The sequence below is a fragment of the Dicentrarchus labrax genome, unplaced genomic scaffold (genome assembly GCF_905237075.1).
Source record: "Dicentrarchus labrax unplaced genomic scaffold, dlabrax2021, whole genome shotgun sequence".
NCBI lineage: Eukaryota > Metazoa > Chordata > Actinopteri > Moronidae > Dicentrarchus > Dicentrarchus labrax.
This window is the reverse complement of record NW_026136710.1, coordinates 19244804-19266086: the sequence shown is the minus strand read 5'-3', so window position 1 is coordinate 19266086 and position 21283 is coordinate 19244804. Positions and strand designations below refer to the sequence as shown.

Sequence of the window (21283 nt, the reverse complement as noted above, 5' to 3'; positions counted from 1 at the left end):
AGTGTTGTTCTTTACATAGTGCATTCTCAGCAATGAAGAATTCAAGATAAATATTTTGCAACAAGAATATGAGACAGTTGAACCCAAAACACATCTTTAAGCAGGAATATACGGAGCTCACCTCTCCCATAGTGGGGTCGTCAGCCTTGTAGGCGTCCAGTTTGTCCTGAACCAGTTGAGCCAGGGTGGCGTTGTCCTTGTACTCGCTGACAGGATGACAGATAGACAGATAGATGGATGTCAGATGGACAGACAGATGGTAGCATATGGAGGTAAGCAGAAAGACAGGAAGTCAGATAAATGTAAAAAGAAGGGAGTAAGACAGATGTAAAAACGAACATTTGAGCAAGCAGATGAGACAAAAGAAAAAGCAAAGACAAGAAAAAGACTTTGATAAAAATACTTTTGCACATTGTGAAAGCATGTGACAGACAGGTGTGTGACAGCTCTGTCCCTGCTGCACTTCCTAAAAGACATTGATCTCAACAGGGAAATATTTATTTTGGCAACTATGCTGAATCAAATTTACTGACTTTTTAAGAAGGACATTAAGTGATCTCAACCCTTTTTGTCCTGACTGAACAATAATATCTGCAGAACCACTGGTTTTCTCCTCCTAAGTCTGTGCAGCAGCCTTTTGTATTACAGAAGATTTTAATTGACAAAAACAAAGTCACATCTTTTTACAGAAGCAAAGAGTATGTAATTTTGTCATTTTAAGAATTTTTGCAAGGTATTTGAACTCCTGAAAACAAATCCATATTATTCCAGGCAGGGTATTTCATATGTTTTAAAAGATGTCTGGAAGGGATCTTTTATAGTTCTGTTTTAGTAGCTTTTAGTGAACACCATTTCCCTCAACGATTGCAGGTTAAATGTCACTGGCCTGACAGATGGAGGGTCCATCAAGCAGCGAGCAATGAGAACAGAGAGGGCTGAACAGTGCAGACATTTTTATGACAGCAGAGATTACAGATGAAAAGTTGGAGGGATGACATTAGAATAGAGCATGTGTGGGCAGCATAGATAAGGGAGACACCTCCTGGCAACTTAATGTTTTTAATGAATCAGATATCTACGAGACTGAAAAGCTATAGTCGCCATAACCAACTTAAGATATCTCCTGAGCTTGAAAAGAAATAGGATAAATGGCCTTTGTTCCTTACTTTTTAGCAGCAAAAGTGTCATTTTTAATCTTTCACTATATTCTACAGTTTCACTCACTGTAGCACATATATGTCCAAATAGACAATTTCCTTGGCTGCTAAAATGTGTTTTGCTTCAGAAACCAGTCTGTAACCACAGCTGCATCTCAGCAGCACCCCCTGCTGCTCACCCTCGGTATCTGACAGCAGGGTACTCCTTCAAGGTGGCACAGAGTGTGGCAAGCTGCTCAGCCAGCCTCTCCATCACCGGGTTCTTCAGCTGGGTCTTATGGGGGCTGTAGAAACTGTGGAAGGCATCTGGATTGTCCAGAGAGTACACCTGCACACACAAACATGCACACAATGGAAACTCTGCATCAGCAAAACCCCTTGTTGCCTTCCTATGTTAGTTGATCTGAGCTTTTCCACCCCCTACACACTTTTTTTTTAATGTAATGTGCACAATATGCAGCAGATGCACAGAGAATGTGAGCTGCTCTGTGTAAAATACAGCAGGTCACCGTGGACAGACAGCTTGTTATCTAGCTGTAAAAAAAAAACAGCTGGAGGTGTTGTGATAATATCAAACAGCTCATTTATACAGTGTATTCTCTTCCGTTATCTCCCTTCCTCTCCTTTCTTTGTTTTTTTTATCCTCCTTGTCTCAACTCGCCTTTAATCTCTTCTCCTTTGTCCGCCTTATCCTTTTCCTTGTCTCCTCACCTCTGTCATTTCCTTGTTTCCTCTCTCTCTCATTCCCTCTTTTTCCTTTCTTTTTCTCTTTCCTCCACTATCCTGTCGATTCCTCTCCTCCCTTCTTCTCACCTTTTAGTTCCTTGTTTCCTTTTCTTCTCTTATTTCCTCATCCTTCTCTCTTTCCTCTCAACTCCTCTCTAAACCTCTCTACGGTTCCTCTCCTCTCTTATGTTCCTTTTCTTCTGCTCCTGTTTCCTTGTTTCATCTCCTCTCTCCAATTCTCTCTTCACCCTCTCCTCTCATCTCACCTCCTGTTTTCTTTCCTTACTCGATTTTCTCTCATGTCATCTTTTCTACTTCTCTCTCCTCTCATTTACTCGTTTCCTCTTCTCTTTCTAGAGTCCTCTTTTCCCTCCTCCCCTCGTTTCACCTCCTCTCCTCTCCTCTCCTCCTCTCTCCTCTCCTGCATCACCCACTACCACTCCCTCCTTCCACCCCATCTGTCCACGGTCACATGCTGCTCTGCAGAAGGGTCCCTATGTTAGCTCAGCTACCATTGGCTACCGCCTGCTATGTGGATCCTGACTCATCCAATGGAGCGAGAGCACCAGCCTGTGGGTGGGGCTATGAGGCAGCACTTTGCCTAGAGCAGAAAACCACTGACTCTGAATTAATCATAGTAGACAGGAGGGGAGCAAAGCATTGTGGGCCAAGCAGCATCTTCAGAATAGTGAGACAAGGATGGACTGAAGGAGAGGGGTGGATGGAGGGACAATTAGGAAAAATATGGTTGGAAGGAGAAGAATAGAATAAGAATACATATAAATTACATATAAATAAGAAAGAAAAAACAAAAAGCCTGATGGAGAGCAGTGAGCGGAGAGAGCGCAAGCAACGTGTAAAGGCAGGGATGGAGTAATGGCGGTATAAAAAAAAACAGAAAACAGGCAGAGGGAGGGAGAGAGTGAGGAAAAACATGATGGAGGCATGAATTTGGAAATATAGCAAGGGTGGAGAAGCAGGTGGGAATGAGGGAGGGAAGGCGATGGGACAAATGTGAGTCGCTCTTGAACAGTCTGGCATTAAACAGAGTGACTGGTGAGTCAGCAGTGTTATGCCACGCGACCACTTGAGTGTGTATTCGAGTTTCTCTTTTTATCCATCCCTGACTGTAACAACCAATAACCTCACTGTTACTATTCCTGTCCGTGTCCTTTGCAGCATCTCTCTCCTTCCACCTGTCTTAATCGATCTCTTGCTGCTCTTGCTCAAGCTTTCTATCTCTTTCTCTCTCTCTCTCTCTCTCTCTCTCTCTGGTTTTCACTCACAGTCACTAACAGAAAATAAAAGCGAACCAGCTTTCATTCACTTTCTGCCAAGAGGAGAAAAGGCTGTGAATAATGTCAAGAAATGGAAAACAATCCGGAGCCCAGATGCGTAAAACTCTGTGTAGGTTAACAAAGACAGAAATGTGCACATGTACTCTTTTTGTCAAAATTAAAAATCCATTTGTATGATCTTGTTTTATAAATCTCTTTTTATAAATCATGGTAAAACTGGGCGCACATGCACAAGCTGCATTAGGTTCTCTAACAGCGGCAGAGTCACCATCATTACCCAACCACATTGGATATTTACCTGAGACTCGTAGGGCAAGAAGGCGATGTTGATCTCCGTCAGAGTCTTGATGGATTTGGAAGCACGGCTCTTCACCAGCTCGTTGAAAAGAGGATCAGGGCAGGCTGGAGAGGTGAAGTTGAGTAAAACAGAATTATAATTAATAGCAAGTCATTTTTACGCATCAAGGGATTCTGATTCATTGGTTCAGAATCTTCAAATATGCCTTTTAAGCAACATTTAGTTTGTCACATCTCCACTGATAACCTTTTTGACAGACTAGGTTATGATATTCTCATAACCATCACTTATCCATCAGTTAACAGGATGTTTTTGTGAGCATCATTTCACACTGCAAAGACATTTCTAACTCACATTTATAGTAAAATTAAAAGGGTCAGTGTGAGAATTTTGTGTACTGTTCATTCACCTACCAATTGAATTAAAGTTTAATTAAATTAAACTCCCTGTTTTTGTCACAGCAGTTAATTACGCCTCCATATAATGTTTCCTCGCAGATTGCTGTTGATGCGTTGAAAAGTAACCTTCAAATCATTAACAGTGAGCTGGGAGGAAAGTGGGGGGATTTGAGGACACTGTTAGGTGCTCTAACAACAATGAGCACTGTGCCTTCAAATATATAAAGGACAACAAAGCAGTTTATCTCTGAAAGAAATAATTAAAAGGCAAGAAAACAGACTGAACAGACTAAAAAATGAGAACAAGAGATTAGAATAAAGTAAAAATGCAAAAGACACAGAACAAAAATAATTGAAAGCTTGAATTCTGCAACGCAAATAGGTTTCAAAACAAAAACAGTGTATCAAACACAGTACTGCTGAAGTCTGCATGTATATACTCACAGTCAGTGAAGAAAACATGGGCTGCCTTGTATTTAGCTGAATGAGGATCTTTGAAGTCTGCGATGAGGGAGTGGACAGACTGAGGAGAGACAAACAGAGACCCTCAGAGTCAGAGTATAGAGTGTGTACACTACAGCACAGTGTGCGTGTCGATGTGTACAATTCAATTCACTGAAGCTTTTATTGCTATGATTTGATCAAAACAATGTTGCCAAACCCTTTACATAAACTGTAACTGCTTAATGAACAAACCACCATAGAAAAGTGTTTTTTCATGCCAATAAAGCTTAAAATAATTGAGCAAGAAACTTTTCTTCAATTGCCCATGTATTCAGTAGTTAAACCTCATCTTATCATAATACTGCATATTCTTTTATTTTTTTATGTTCTAATGATTAGGTTGCAGTGGTTTCTTTGTCTTTCATTATACTATGTAGTGTGCAAACCATCTGTGTGTTTTACAGTCGTTACAGTACCTTATGTATTATATATATATATGGTAGACTGTGAAGAGAGAGAGAGTGAGAGGGAGAGAGAGGGAGACAGAAAGGGAGAGAGAGAGAGACAGACAGACCATGGAAACAAAGTGTGTATTTGCCTCTGTTGAGTCAATAGCTGTGTGTTTGGATTTCTCATTCTCTGGTAAAACCACAGACATGCTGCCATAGAGACACTGTGACTGTGACTATGAATATACAATATGAATGAAAGAGAAAGAAAAAGAAGAGAGAGAGAGAGAGAGAGAGAGGGGAGAGAGAGAGAGAGAGAGAGAGAGAGAGAGAGAGAGAGAGAGAGAGAGAGAGAGGGAGGACATGCATACCTTCTCTGTGGGTGTAATCAGAAAAATGGCCTCCAGGCTGGGCAGAGGCTCTCGTCGCTTGTTGATGTCCTCCACAACTAGAAAAGCAGAAACAGACACATGTGTGCACACAGTTACAGAAACACATACAAAAACAAAGTAAATTGTAACAGTACAGAGAAACACTGTCCCTTACTGGTGATGCCCTCTGTCATGATGTCTGTCATCTTGCAGCAGGATGACAACATCCTCATGCTCAGCTGGTCCACAATCAGCGCCTGGCAACAGGAAATAAGAGATTGACTATTCAAACACAGTTAATTACTCACATTACATGTTGCTAACAATTAAACTTTGGCTATACATCCGTCTTTGTGAATTTTGTTTTACCTGATGTTCACAGCAGAACATTTTTGGGAATTGTAAATATGTTTAACCTGCTTATGCTGATGATGTTAACTGTCAGTGTCATTTTAATGTCCAAAACTGCAAAAAAACTAATCAAATAAAACCTCACTGCCATTCCTGCATTCATAAGTGATATAGACTTAAATCTTGACTTTTCTTTTGACTAGGGTCTTAGTTATTATAGCTTGTCAAATGTGCAACATTGATGTAAAGACCTGAACTAAATTCTATGTTTTTCCACCTGTCTTACATGCATGTGTACATTTCATGCGTGGTTTGCATCCTTTGAGTATTTCAGTTTGCTTGTCAATCAGTTGTGATTGAAGACATTTCTTAGTAAACTTTGTAATTGTTTGTAATATCCTGTGGTGCTATTAGACTAATAGATTTGGCTGCACGTTGCACCACTCATACTCTCTTACGGAAATGAGGAGTGCTTAAATTACTTAGCTTCCTGCTCAAATAATCTTGGAAAATGTAAAAGATGTCAGCTGCGGTGTCAGGATTTTTCCAACAAATAGTCCAAAACCCCCAAATATTCAGTTTACTATCAGGTTAGGGCTAAAACCAGCAAATATTAATATTTCAGAGGCTCAAACAAGTGCTTATATAACAATGTATCACTTATCAAAAGTAATGCAGATAAAGTAACACAAAAGACACATTTAGGCAAAAGTCCAGTGGAACTTCATAATGTCTATACTGGCAGTTATTCAAATACTGGACAGGTATCAGCTCACACATAAAGCAGTTGCAATTAGTAAATGGGTTTGCAGATTTTGTTTCCCAGAATGTACAATATCAAATATATATATAAAGCTTTAATTGTCTTAATTAGAGAAAAGCAAGATGAAGCTGCAGGGTTCTGATTTGAACTAATCTCTAAAACTGATCCATTTGTCTGGCTGAACACATTTTAGTCATTGAAATATGATCTAGTCTTTGGTGTGAGTCTCAGTGCCCCATCTCTTTAATAAACCCAGAGTTTGTTTCTTACCTTCCATTCTCCCTTCTTCTTCACCTTCTTGATTACATCATTCATAATCTCTGTGAAAGAAGACAAAAATAAACATCATCAGGATTCTGACAGGTGCATGATGAGAGGATGAGCAAAGATGTTATAATGCATTTTGTAAAAGGGGAATACTCATAAAGAGGTACACACATACACACACAGGGGCAGGTGCTTAAATAAATGTCTGATAGAGCGGCGTTTGTTTCATTTTATTTTCCCACAGAGAAACATGAGATGGTGGTAAATTTCAAGCACAATTGTGGAATTTATTGTGACACCAAAAGCAACTAGCTACCTTTTAAACCCCTGTACTGTAGGTAATTTGGTAGATAACACCACCTTAGGTGGGACCATCACCAAATAAAATAATACATATTTAAACCCAACACCATATAACAAGAGAGTACAAAGAATTCATATTTACATAAATACATGATCATATCAAAAACTCAGTAACACATAGACATCATCTTAATGGTTTGCTCCTGGAGCTCTTAAGCAGGTGCTTGAGGCTGCCTCACTCTTTTGTTTCTTGCCCCCCCCTGCTGAGGAGACAACCAGGAAGAGGTGAGTATTGTTTGGATTAGGTGTTTAAGTTATTTTGTTGACTGTAGATGAAACAGTAGAAAAACACAAAACACTACTGAACCCGAGTGAGGTTTCTTTTTTTACGCAGGCAGGATGGCCATTCCCCCTGTGCTTCCTCAACCACCCTCTGGAACTACCACAGCATAGTAAGTTAACAGATGTTTAACCACACTGACAGCTTATTTATTTATTTTTTGTATTTTCGTTTTGCCAGAATTTTCAGTTAAATATTATTTTGTACAATTACAGTCTCTAGAGGGTAGCAATAATCAAAAACTGTTTTCAGGATTTTATCCATCCCATACCTCCTCATCCTTGAGGGTCATGAGGTTTCAGTTAAGAACAATTACTGACAACAAAAACAAACAATGACAGTGGGGGCAAATCTATACGTCCCACCCACTCATAATTATTTGTATTCAGGAATGTCAAAATAGTCACTAAAATGTATAATAGAAGAATAGATCTAGAAGTCTTGAAGTATCTGTTACACACACAATAACCATTTCTCTGTTCCTGTTGATACAGAGTGAAACCAGATACCAGAAAACTATTAACATTACCTTTACTACAACTCCAAAGTACAGCTATAACATATTATACATTATATTATATTACAGTAATATACAGTGGAATTGAGTAAAAACAAGGTGCATATTCTTGCAAGTTTCTGTTGTATTAACTCACTTGACTCCAATTCAACTCAAAATAGAAGCTAACATTGTCCTGCCCCACTGGTACAGATTTGAATATCCCATAATGCAATTCCTATACTGAAGGACAATAACATGCGAAAGTCAAATATAGCCTCCAACAAAGTTATTCTACACCAGTGGAATAATTTATCTAGATGATGAAACGCAGGGACTTTTGGGAAGTGACTCTGCTTTGTTTCTCAGTGATGTCAAAGATCCACAGAGGAAAAATAATCCCATCCACTATGAGGTCACGGCACGATGGTTGTGTTTATGCTACGATACCAATATTGGCCTGATCACTGTGCCAACCATCTGCCAGTCGTATTAGGATAAATCCATTTAGGGTGAATTACTGTTTAACATCATGCTGGACTGCTGTGAATATAAACCACTAAGCCCTTCGGCACCGGCTAAAACCTGAGGCCACACTGATACTGATGGATTACCACAGATTAAAAAGGATTTACAGAAAACACATCAAATACAGATCCAGGATGTCAGTCAACCTTTCTCCCTCCAGAACAACCAATGGTAAATTCTTTAAAGTGACCCCAGCACCTGATTGGCCCCTTCCACAGCCAGAGGAAGGAGCTGAAGGCTAGCAGTGGGATGGATGGACAGGATGAATGAGGGATATATAGGATGGTAGAAAGGATGGATAGCATGGGAGGAAGTACATATAGATATGGAAGGATACATTCAGTGGATCGGATGGAGGAAGTGATTTGTCCCACTTATCGACACTGTCAGCAGTTGTAATTGCAGCAGTTATGACACACAACTCAAGGAGGCAATTACTTTAAAAACCCACAGTGAGCTATCCCTAGAGGATATTAATATACTTGATGATGCTCCTTATAACTCCAGAACTTTAATGAGAATCACATTTTAAAATGTTCTTCAGTATCGAAGTAAATGTCACATCCATGGGTACATTGCAAACAGGGACTCCTAATAGCTAACTTTTAATGGCGCCAAATGTAAACTAAATGTATGCTTAAAAAAGACTAATTAAGTGAAAACATGCCAACATTATACATGACATATCTTGTTTATATGCTCTCAAAGCAGCATTTCTAAAACCTAGAGCATGGTTACCTGCCAAACAAAAGTAAGACAAAGGCTGTCTTGATTTTGTCTGAGGTGGGGCCCACAATGTCAGTCTTTGAAAAGCCCTGATTTATATGGAAGATGGAAGGAAGTATAAACTGATAGACACATATAGAAAACACTTTAAAGTTATGCTATAGAAAACTAGAATGGGCCTTTAAAAGCAGCCTGCGTACTACATGACTGAAATTTGACCGAGTTAAACACTGACAGACCTGTGACTCCTTTGAGTCAGAAGAACTGTATCTGACCTCCTGTGGGACATATGATCTTGGAATAGTACCAATATTATTCTCACTAAATGACAGAGATTCCCAGACTCAGCTTCAGTCTATTTGCAGCACCTTCTGTGTCCTGTTCTGTAAGCTGCTGTGTCAGCACAACAGCAGAGCCAATACAAACCGAAGCAACAAAAACAAACTACATGGGCTTTTACTTTATTAAGGAGTGAGGACTTTGACTTTGGAACTGTTGTCAAATCTGTGCTAAATGCTCAAAGTAACAGTTGTAAAATTAAAGCTGCTTCACTTTTATTCCTAAAAAGTTGACTTGTTTTTCATCCAGCAGCGGCTCCAGGCCACAGGATGAGACACTTCCAAAAACAAAGAAACAGTGGGGATATCCGTCACTCGTTTTCCCTTTTCCTCTGCTGCAGCTGATGTGTTTCCTCTTGTTCTGTGCTGCAGCATTTTTCTGATAAAGGTTTTCTGATAAAAGCAACTTCAGTCATTGGACGTATACATTTGTATAAACTAGTGTTTAAACTAGTTTCTCTTCTCCAAGAAAGAGCCTATTGCACATTTATGTTGATTAAAAATAAAACACAGTTTTTTAAAGGGCTACTTTCACACTAAATACTGTATCAAATCCTCTGAAGATGAACTGAGGAACCACAGAATAACTTAATCCATGTTAGTCAATGAAGGCATACAATTGGAGAATTTAAATCAAATCCAAATTGTTTAGGGATACATATCTTCTCCCGGGACAATTATCACCTAACTCTGCTTTTCCACTCAGCGTTACAGAGCATTTTAGCATCTTTTAAACTCATTATTTTGGTATTCCTGTCAAAATTGTTTTCTACCTGTTCAGCCCAGACACATAGACAGAGTTGGCAACTAGTTAGTGAAGAAAGTAAAGCAGTAGCAGCCAGATATAAAAGACAGATATTTCTCTCAAGAGTTAATAGAAACTAAACCAGAGCTAAAAGGAGAGTGAAGATTGGACTTAAATTTATCATGTGGACACAAAAACGATTTGAATGAATGCTAGTGTTCCTCCATGTCAGCTGTATGTGGAATAGGCAACTGTTTGCTAACATATAACATTATATAGTGATAATAAGTCAGTGTTGTTTTTGCAGCTTGCTCACTGGCCCCCAGTGGGTACACAAACCCTGAATGCAGCTTCAGATTATGTTTGAGTGAATACACGAATTCTGAACAATTTTAAAGCCCTACACAGTCAGGGTCCACCCACACACAGGTGTCTTCACTTACTTCTCAGGCTGCTGCTTGATAGACATCTCTCTGACTCTGTTAGTAGTTATAGTACTATATCTGTTTTGGTGTGAGAGCTAACAATAATTCTTACAGGTACATGACCCTTGGCTCTGCCAAACCTGAATTTTATATTGTGATATATGTCTATATCTTATTTTGGTAATATGTGACTGCCTAAATGCTGTGCAACTTCAGGAGTGGGTTGAAGCCAAACTATTTATTTGTATTGGCTTCAGAAATTAGCTTAGATTAAAATGTTTTACTGGAGACAGCACTATGAAGAAATAGTTTTTTATGTTGAATGGAACATTGAATAATATGACAATATAGCTACTCCATCACTCCTTTCTTCCATCTCCTGTGTTGACCTTTAGTGAGTCATGTAACTATGATGATAAAATAGTAAAGCGGATGCTTCACACTCTTGCAACTGATGACTGAAGTGAAGAGCAAAACCACGTCAGGAGGAGACTGCATTGTGGATTTTTCCCTTCTGACCTCCGAGAGGCACAACAATACAAGAACACACCAGTCACACAGAAGAGAAGGGACCTGAAAAAACACAGCGCAACAGCTGTGTCAACCAAACAGGCAGAGTAACACACACACACACACTCCTCAGAAGCCTCATAATCTCTTTCACGTCGAGTTTAACAGGATACACATCCTCATGGCAATGCACAGTTACAAACCTTTGTTCAAACCATTAAACTTTAAAAAGGAACATAAATTAATTGAAAAATGCAACGGCAAAACATTAGATTTCAACCACAGAAAACATAAAAAGCAGCAACGTGTTTGACAAAACCAACTGACCACACTTTGTGAGGACTTCATCCATTAGCCACAATAAGAAGCAGTGTGATGTGTTACATGATATTACTGATTGGGTCAATGTACACACAAGCCTGAGTCTACACATTATGCAGCAGTGAAGAGCTGACAGTTTCTCCTTTGCCTCGTGGTTCTCCCCCCTTCGGGGACTTTCACCTATGAGTACATGACCCATTTTTTCTCTGGATCTCAGCTTCACAGCAGCATCACTCCCGAGAGAATCTGACACGGCTGATCTTAAAGAGAAAGGCGGACATTTCCGCAGGGCTCACAGTGAAATACAATGACAGCCCTTGCCATTCAATTCAGACTTTTTAAAATTGTTTGTCAAAAAGAAAGGGTCTCAACTTAAATAAGCCCTTGTGAAAGACACAAATAAAGAACACATGAAGCCATGTCCATCAATAAAACTATGCCATATATAAGTGATAATGCATAGTCAAGTGTTCATTATTTTCTATGTTTGGACTTGTTGGAGTTAATAGTATATTAAAAGAGAGCGGAAATGATGATGCTCTGTTTTTTTAGACTATTTAACTGATTAAGAAGGCCAGCTCTGTCCTGGGTTGCCCCCTCGACTCAGTGCAGGTGGTGGGAGAGAGGAGGATAATAGCAAAGCTATCATCCCTGATGGACAATGTCTCCCACCCCATGCAGGACACCATCACTACGCTGAGCAGCTCCTTCAGCGACAGACTCCTTCACTCCAAATGTGTGAAGGTGAAGATATCGTAGGTCCTTCCTTCCTGCTGCTGTCAGACTGTTTAACAACCAGCACTGCTCCCAGTAAACTCTCGGCATCAATAATAATAATAATGTGCAATAATTACTGTGCAATCTATTGCCCATGTGCAACTGCTGGTGCTACTATTTTGTGTTATTTGTGTTAACACAATGTTACTGTTTATTTATATCCACTTTGCTGCTGTTTGTTGGAATTTCCCCATTGTGGGACAGATGAAGGAATATCTACCTATCTACCTATCTATCTATCTATCTATCTATCTATCTATCTATCTATCTATCTATCTATCTATCTATCTATGTCCTTAAAATCAATCAATAAAAAAAAATTAAAATGCCTGTTAACTGCACCTCCTGTTTAAATCGTGATCCGTTTTTAAGGATCAGTTTATCTGCAGGTGGTACTACCATGGTTTCCTGCAGTTCAGTGTATCTTGAGCACTGATTTACAATGAAATGGATTCCGAATTATTTACTACACATTAAAGACTGAATGTGAACGCCAATCTTGAAATCTTGTTTGTCTGCTTTCCTGGCCTGATATTTATTCTGCAGCCTGGTCAGACAGGCCTGCAGTTACACCCTAACCAACTCCAACCAGCACAAGCTGGATGCAAGAAAATCATATAGAGGATCATGAGTCTGTAGCCTCTCTGGCCTCCAACATCCATCCAGTCCAGAGGTCAAAGGTCATGCAGGCTGAGGAGGGGTGCGGGTCACCCAGCCAAAATAGGAAATGGACTGATGTGAGGACCCTTTCCCATGACCCACACCGAAAGGTGATGGGTGAGGATTGTACTTGAGCAGGGAAAAGGCAAGGTCTCTATATCTGTACTGTAGATTAACGGTAGTGGACTGATTTCTGGTGAAGGTGTCTGTCCACTAATTCTCATGCAGTTTACATGAACGTACCTCAGCAGCCCACAATCTGAGAAGATTCAATAGATATAAAAGAGGCTACATGGGACTAGGCATGGTTTGGAAGCACCAACATACAACAATGAACATATACATGCTTGTACATGCTTTTAACATCTCAGGACACCAGATAATTAGCTGCTGAGACACAAACCTTTTGGGTGTAAAGGCGTTAAGATCATCCACATTTACATGCACAAGAAACTAGATGTTTTGGCCAAGTGGTTAGCAATACACTCACGACACGTTAGCCACATGTTAGCCACATGTTAGCCACCTGTCTGCTAAACAGGGAAACTCAGATGAATTGGTGCCCTTATCAATCAATAGAAGTAATGCAGCAATCAGACAGCTTTCACAGTTCATTCAAAATACTGTATTTATTTCCCATGCAAAATGGCAATTAAGAATTTCGATTTGTTTTAAATGTTGCACAGAATAACTATTTTTTCTTACATAATGAGGCCAGTGACAACCACTTGGCTAATCGATGACTACTGTGCAAAACCTGGTGTTGTAAGACTCCTACTGGACGCCTACCTACGAACATTATTTTTATTATTTTTCGTAGGTATGATATTGCTGTTCTTTTCAGATGAGAATACATCATTTGCGTCAAGAACACATTTGATTCTGTGAGTGTAGTTTTCTACTTATGTCCAGAGGCTCTCTGTTTTCATGGGGGTGTAGAAATTAATTTATCAAATGAAGTGTAATTTAGGGCAACCACTTGACCCCAAATCAAACCATGCTCTCAGTGTGTGTTTGGATGTCAGATGGCAAAAACTGTTTATATGTTTGTATATTTTTATATGAGTGTGGTTGCAGTTTTACTGATTAATCAACTAAGCTGAAACAAACTTGATATGTAATGAATTAATTCATCAGTCCACACAGAGTTTACATTTGTTGGTTTCTGTAGAGTGCTAAAAAACAAGACAAAGAGGGATTTATGTGAAGCTGAAAAAACTCACAGATAACCCAGGGTGCTAGAAATGGCAGACCATATATAACAGACTGTATAAAGCAAGTAATCCACTGTGATGCTGAAGGCTGTTACAACCTGTCTGAAGCTCTGAGTGTTCTGCAGTCTACTCCAGCTCAGCTGTACTGGTTAATGTACACCATAAAAGCCCCAATCAATATCATTTTGCATTTTAATTCCTCCTCCAGTTAAAATAACAACTTGTCACATCACCATCATGTCATGCTCTCCTTCCTCTTCTGTCTCCTTAATGTGCGTTTCCTCTTTTTGTTTATGTCACTGGAAGACGAGAGTATCTTGGCTGACGCTGCTTGGCTTTGGTACTGCACCAATCTTCTATAAGTAGATATTTCTGTAACACTGTGTTAAATACGTCTCCACCGCATGTGTGTTTGTATGCATAAGGAGGATGGAGAGAGCAGTCACGTGCTGCTAAGAAGAGTGGGAGGAGGAGGACGACGTCTGCCAGCTCTGACACAGCACTCTTCTCTCCGAGAAAGAGAAGGGCAATTCATTAAGATGAGCCACTGTAACCCTGCTTTGGAAAGCTCTATTTCAGCCAGCCCTTCATGCTCTGTAACCACGACGACATGACATTTCGGCATAGATTTATTTGGGAGAGTGTGCAGCATGCTTGTGTATTTGTTGTGCGTGCCTGTGTGTGTGTTTTATGGAGGCCCAGGGGCAGCAGGCACTGCGTCAGACACTGAACCCAGACAAGTATGTGACGCTCTGTTTCAGAGATGCTTCCAAGGTCAGTCTTTGTGTGTGTGTGTGTGTGTGTGTGTGTGTGTGTGTGTGTGTGTGTGTGTGTGTGTGTGTTGTGTGAGTGTGTGCAATTAAGTGCATGCATGTGTCCTTCTCGGTTTCTGTTTCACCTCTCCTTCCTTCTCTTCTACAATGCCCTACAGAGAGATGAGTAAATACACACCATCCTGCTTCTAGATATTTCTGTCGTCGCAAACAGATATTTTGGGAAATACGCTTGAGTTAAATGAGAAGATCAATATAAGTGTCATATCAGTGCATTAAAAATCTCCAGGAAACCACAAAAGTCCCTATAAAATATGCCGTTTCAACATGGCGGACTCCATGAAAGGCAACCCGGGGTCTCTGTAGATGAAAAAAGACTCATCCTACAACAAGTCCAATATTCAGGTGATTATATACTAATGAAAACATACCTATGAATATTATATTCCATTTCTGCCAATATATCTAAATATTACACACTGGACCTTTAAGAGTCAGGATGTGGTTAGCCTAGCTTAGCATAAAAACTGCACATAGGAAATAAATACCAACACCTCCAGAACTCACTAATGAATGCAATGAATCTCATTTGTTTATTCCGTAAAGTGAAATACAAAAACAACAATGTACCGTTTTAAGGGGAGTTATGTGTTGCTGTGATTTGTTATGGTTTTGATTTCTCTTTAGGAACAACAATAGCAAACCTGGCAACCTCACTCCACCTGGCTTTTGTTTGCCAAGAAATTGAACTTTGGACATAACCAGGCTAGCTGTCTCCTAGTACGCCCAGTTTATATGCTAAGCTAAGCTAACCACAATTTGACTCTAACTTTGTACTTAACCCACAGATATGGCAGTTGTATCGATTTCCTTTTTTGATTCTCAGCAAGAAAGTAAATGAGTGTATTTCCCAAACTTTAGTCTTTTAATAGTTTCAAAGTCTTGCTACAAGAGACAAGAATAAAAGAGAGAACAATACAATTCAGATTTATTGCCAAGTCCTACTCACAACTCGGCTGGCGTCTTTCAGCACACGCTGTGAATTGTTTCATTTTACAACAATGAACAGTATTAATTTATTGTATCATTAAAGATATATTAACATTTCTGCCTTAAAATGTCTAAAAATGCTAGATCTATATTATATATTTTGTTGAGATGTGTAATTCCATTATACCCAATGTTTTCAACAATGTTCAAACCCACAACTCTGTCTTTTTATTTAGGTAACGGTGGGTTTCACAAGTCACCCATCAATGGTGTCATATCCCCTTTACGCATGCGTCAGTGTTGTTCTCTTCCAGGAGCTGTCATAAACTGACTTTTTATCCAGTTTTAAATCACATTTTTAAAATAGACTTTTTCGATCTTGGTCATTTTAAAAATAAATATTTTAACCGGATGAAGGATTTTAGTCATTGGATGTCTAAATCTTAAGTCATTAGAGAAACAAGCTGAGCTAACGTTAGCAGCAGCTCGGCTGGCAAGCTGTCCGGGACGTCCACTGTCAGCCGAACAGCAGCAGAGAAATGCTGATATTTAAGGTGAAACTGCTTTGTTTAGTGTTTTTACTGATTTTAATCATCAGGGCCGTTTGTTTTGGAGAGAAAAAGACCTGTGTGGATAATTCGGCTTCTGGTAAAAACCTCCTGAATGATGAACACTGAAGGAATCCTAACCGGGAAAAGCTGAACGCAGTAAGGGCAATGGTTAAGGAAAAAAACTTCCATATTATTCCATTTATAATAATGTTATACTTATTCCATGCTAACATTATTCCATAATAATATGGAATTGGGAATAACTGTCAGTATCTACCTGTTTTGTGTTTTTTTTCCAGCTGAACTCCACCTCTGCATTCACAGACTTAATCCTTCACATGAGAAATGCAACAACGCAAATCACTTATTGTTGCAGGTGTGATATGTCTTTTGAATTTTTGGATTACAACTGGCTGATTTTGGCACTCTGATTTAGCTCACTGATGAATGAATCGATCAAAAATGCCACAATGAACAGCTAACGACAACACTGCTGTTGGCCAGTGGGTGTAAGACCGTGGTTCGAGTCAGGCTGTTGTTTCTACACCTTCGTTTCTGCTGAACGGGCATATTTTGACTCCTAAATGGACAATCACATTACTTGTACCTGTTATGCAACCACAGGATGCTAATTAAAACTGTGTGTATGCTGAATGTGGAGTGTCAATCTGACAGCACTGCATGCGCAGGATGAACCTAATGAACCTGAACAGGAATAACGTGTGAGACACTGTTAATCTGTCTCAAGTGAAAGGATTTTTGCAGAAATGTGATGAGGTATCTTGATATGTAAGGTATATATTTCAGTCGATGAACCAAAAAACAGACATTCTATTGCTACTTTATCTATCAGGACTTTCTTACGTTAATTCCAAGAACATTGACTATAGTCTACCACTGTATCAATATCATGATAGGAAATTACATATTCTGTGATACAAGATTTTATCCATATAATCCACCTCCAAATAAATCATTAAATTACTGAATACATGTATGATTCCTTGTCTGGGTCAACATATAAGAGTCTCAAGAAGTGAAGAATACAAGGAATAGACACATAACATGAACACCTGGCCAATATAATGATCCAGTTCAACAGCCTTATATGCATTACAGTGTAAAGTGTTCACCTCTTGAATGTCAAAAACAGAATATTATTTCCTTTTATTTACTGGATTGTTGTAATTTACAAAAAGAGCTGCTGTGCTCTCTCAGTTTCATCAACCTGAGCAGCAGAACCATTTTCATTTAAATATCTACCAGCTCAGATTGTGATCCTCATCCTTCAGCCTTATTTTCCTTCTGTTGCTCTCTGGGACTGATGCTCACATACAGTCATGAAAGGGGAGGGTGAAGCTCTGCTTGCTGCCCATCCCCCTCCTTTAGCCTGGCTGCTACATCCACTGCTGCAGAGAGGACCCATGATGGTGCTACCCTCCCCTTTTTGCCCCCACCACCTCCACCAATCCCATCCTAGCTTCACCTCAGCCAAACAGAGCGCAGGTGTTGCCTGCTGCGTCCCTGCCTTCACCTACAGGGAAACATGCACGAGTGTTTACATTGCTCTGGAAAAGACGATTCAGTCGACACTGAGAGCCTGCGTGTGCCTGCCTTTAGTTTTACAAACTGGGTTATGTAATTGCCAGTTACGAGGCCTAAGTAATTAAATAATGCAGAACATACAAGAATATTTGGCATCTGAAGCTGTATTGCGTAATGTTGCAGGTACGCAGATGATATCATTTCTATCAAATTTCAGTCTTGTGAGTTAAAAAATGTTTGCTGTGTTACAGAAAAATGACGACTACCAGTGATGCCTGGTGTTAAAATGTAGGGCTACTCTGTACTCACACTCATACTAATTTTCACCACAACCACAATATAGAACTTGGTCAAACAACATTTCCTAATAACCTTTTAAAACTGTGCTGTAACTCCACAGCAGGGTTAGCCAATAATTCAGTATGATCAGTGGAATCTTATCACAATATGATCATGTAATGTCATTGATTCATTTACTATCCCATTGTTAAAATCAACAATTCCAAGCAAACAGTTGAGTATGGTTAATTTTACTTTACATAGCCTGGATCTATTGTTATTTTCAGCCTTATCCATCACCACTGTGACAACAGCTTTATATACCACCAATCATAACAATATTTCATTATGTTGATCACACGCTGTACCCTAGGATTCAGTGTGAATGCATATTTTTGGGTTTGTAATCACTGGCTGAACTCTCCTCCATATGGGAGGCCTGATCCTCAGCCAAAGAACAAACCATTTTCACCTTCTATCACATCAAAGCAGAACAATACTGTAACTCTGTATGACTGAGGAGGTCGATGTGGATGTGGATGTGGATCTGAGTGGGCCGGGGGGGGGAGGACACTTGACAAATATGACACACCGCTGATCCTGATACGATTTAGGATATTTAGAGATTTAGCAATCTCACTGGCAGGGCGTGAGACATAACTACAGAGGCAGTACGTGGATGTGTTTAGTGAAATGTGAAGCCGAATCAATAACCTGAACAGGATCTATCAAATGGAGCAAATCCTGCACCACGGGCAGGGCACGCTACCGAGGAGGAAGAAAACGTGCAGCCGAATTAAAGACGGAAAAATATTAGTGATGTATTTAACCTGGCTTCACATGAAGTGGTCTCTACGAGTCTCTCTTTACTATGCAGGCCTGTCTGACATTATCACGACCAACAACGCTTGCACCCGGTTGACCCTGCTCGGGAGAATCGAGCTGCGCCTCCATGTTCAGGCCTGCATCAGCACCACACACCAACAGTGCTGGAGCATCAGCCCAAATAACTAATGGCGAGAGTCTAATGGCAAAATCAGACAGTGCTCAGACTCTCCAGCGTCCTAATGATGCAGGATCACACTGACTCGGTGGCGCACCGCCAGTAAAGGGCACGGTGATGAGGAAAGGGCATTCGCTGATCGTTACTGCACAGTAGCGTCTTTACAGATAATGCGGAATTTCTTGCGTAGCGGCCTCTTTAGGCAACTTTCTCGTCTTGGATACAATCCGCCATTGATGTGTAACGGAGCTGACAGCAGCTTGATTCAGCTGTGAAGCGCTCCGGTCGAGAAAGGGTGTTTTACGCAACCGATTCATGCTCCATCAGAGGGGTGAGGCACTGCTGAAACCAGGGAATCCCACTGATCTCCTGTCACTTCATAACCAACAGCATTACATTAGAATATTGGCTTTAATTAGGCGTGAGAAGCAAGTGTATGAAGTATCTTATAGAACAATATTCACAACAAAACCACAGTTTATGTTGCGGCGCAGATGATTCCTGAAATAAGCGCTGATTGAGGCTAAAAGGGCGTATGTGGGTTACATTTGCCGCCAGGCTTTCTGCATCCTTCTGGAGAATGATGCCTGCGTTTTCTGCCAGTGGGCTGATCACCGCTCGGTAGGTCTCCAACGCTTGAAATACAATTGCGCATCCGCACCGCAGGAGCCTGGAGAGAGGAACCAGCCTCTGCAGGTTATCTACGTCTCCCTCACTATACGCTTTACAATAGGATACAATGGAACACCAACAGCACCTCCTTCATCATCACCATCATCACCCCCCAATGCACTAGCTGATATCCGCATCCTGCAAACAGAGCCGTATTTGCGCCACATCTCACCAAATTTAGCGCAAAATAATAGAATTATATATCTTACTTTCGCCGACCACCGCCTTTAATCCGATAGGTGCCATGATGCTGCTGAGTGTTGGACCGAGTGTTCACCCTCTGCTTCCTCTCTCTCTCTCTCTCTCTCTCTCTCTCCCTCTCTCTTTCTCTCCCCCTCCCTACTCACATCGCTGCGGAGGAGCCTCCAGTTGGAGACGTCACTGCGTATCCTTCCGCATCATCCTCTCATTGGTGGTGTTGGGCGTTCAGCTACAACTGGCGCTCATTAGCTCTTTTATTACCTTATTAGCAACTTCTTACCACATCGTTGTTCCTGATCTTAAATCCCTCATTAATCCTCAGATTAAAAAAAGACTCGAACTGTGTTTGGTTTATTGGTGATGTTCATAAAGCTGAATGTGATGTATACAAGTTTCTTATGTTGCCTGAAAAATCAAAGTCAAAATAAATTTTTTTTTAGCTTATTTGGCTGAGAGCAATATGAAAGACAAAAGCATCTTTCGCTTGATAAATGAAATTCATGAAAACAATAAACTCCAAACAACTATTACTACTTACTTAACTACAACTGCTGCGGATTTATTTTAGTTTGATCTACTACTTTAAAGGACCAGTGTGTTGGATTTAGTGAGATCTAGTGGTGAAGTTGCAGATTGCAAATAACTGAACAACAGTTAGGGTCGTATTTGACAACCTGGGAATGAGAACGGACTGTGAACGTATGATGGCTGCAACACTTACAAAAACACATAAGGCCCTATCTACAGTCAGTGTTTGGTCTGCAACCCATGGCATCTGTAGATAAAAACGACTCATTCTAAGGTAACAAAAACATAATGATTCATATATTCAGGTGATCATACACAAATGAAAACATACCTATGATTATCATATTCCATTCCTGCCGACAGATCCTCATAAATGTGACACACTGGACCTGGAACTGTTTATTGCTGTTACTGATACACAGTATGAAGCATACCTATAAACATGTGTTTATTACTGAACTCCACACAGAGCAGCTGTTGCCAAGGAAACATCTATTAGGAGTCCAAAACAATAAACTCCTAACTCGCTGATTAGCAATATATTTAATGAGAACATTATGAGAATAGCCTACTGGATTTCACACTGAAGCCGGCATTAATCAGTGAGAATATTGAACATATTTTTCCATTCCTCTGTGAGTATTATTTAATGTCTAAATAAAATGCAGTGACTCATTGGTTCTTCATCACAGGTTAGCTGTGGTGGAGGATGTAAGTGAGATTCTCTGCAGTGGATACAGGCCCACATTAATAGTAAGTGTCCACAAGAGGGCAGCATGTATCTTTGTGCAGGAAAACGCAACCACTGGTCATCATTAAAAGGTTTTCCCACAGTG

General features: G+C 40.1%; 1 protein-coding gene across 2 annotated transcripts in view; it reads right to left on the bottom strand.

Moving 5' to 3' along the window:
• The window catches only part of stxbp1a (syntaxin binding protein 1a), a 33195-nt gene extending 13132 nt beyond the window's left edge, over positions 1-20063 (bottom strand). For both annotated transcript variants that reach the window (XM_051411667.1, XM_051411668.1), the window contains exons 1-8: positions 19928-20063; positions 6526-6575; positions 5317-5398; positions 5142-5218; positions 4322-4400; positions 3480-3583; positions 1337-1485; positions 122-206 (exon numbers count right to left, since the gene is read on the bottom strand). In XM_051411667.1, the coding sequence (XP_051267627.1) occupies positions 122-206; positions 1337-1485; positions 3480-3583; positions 4322-4400; positions 5142-5218; positions 5317-5398; positions 6526-6575; positions 19928-19964 (663 nt within the window). In that variant the 5' untranslated portion in view covers positions 19965-20063. The remainder of the gene's footprint in view (positions 1-121; positions 207-1336; positions 1486-3479; positions 3584-4321; positions 4401-5141; positions 5219-5316; positions 5399-6525; positions 6576-19927) is intronic.
• Positions 20064-21283: the final 1220 nt, after the last annotated feature.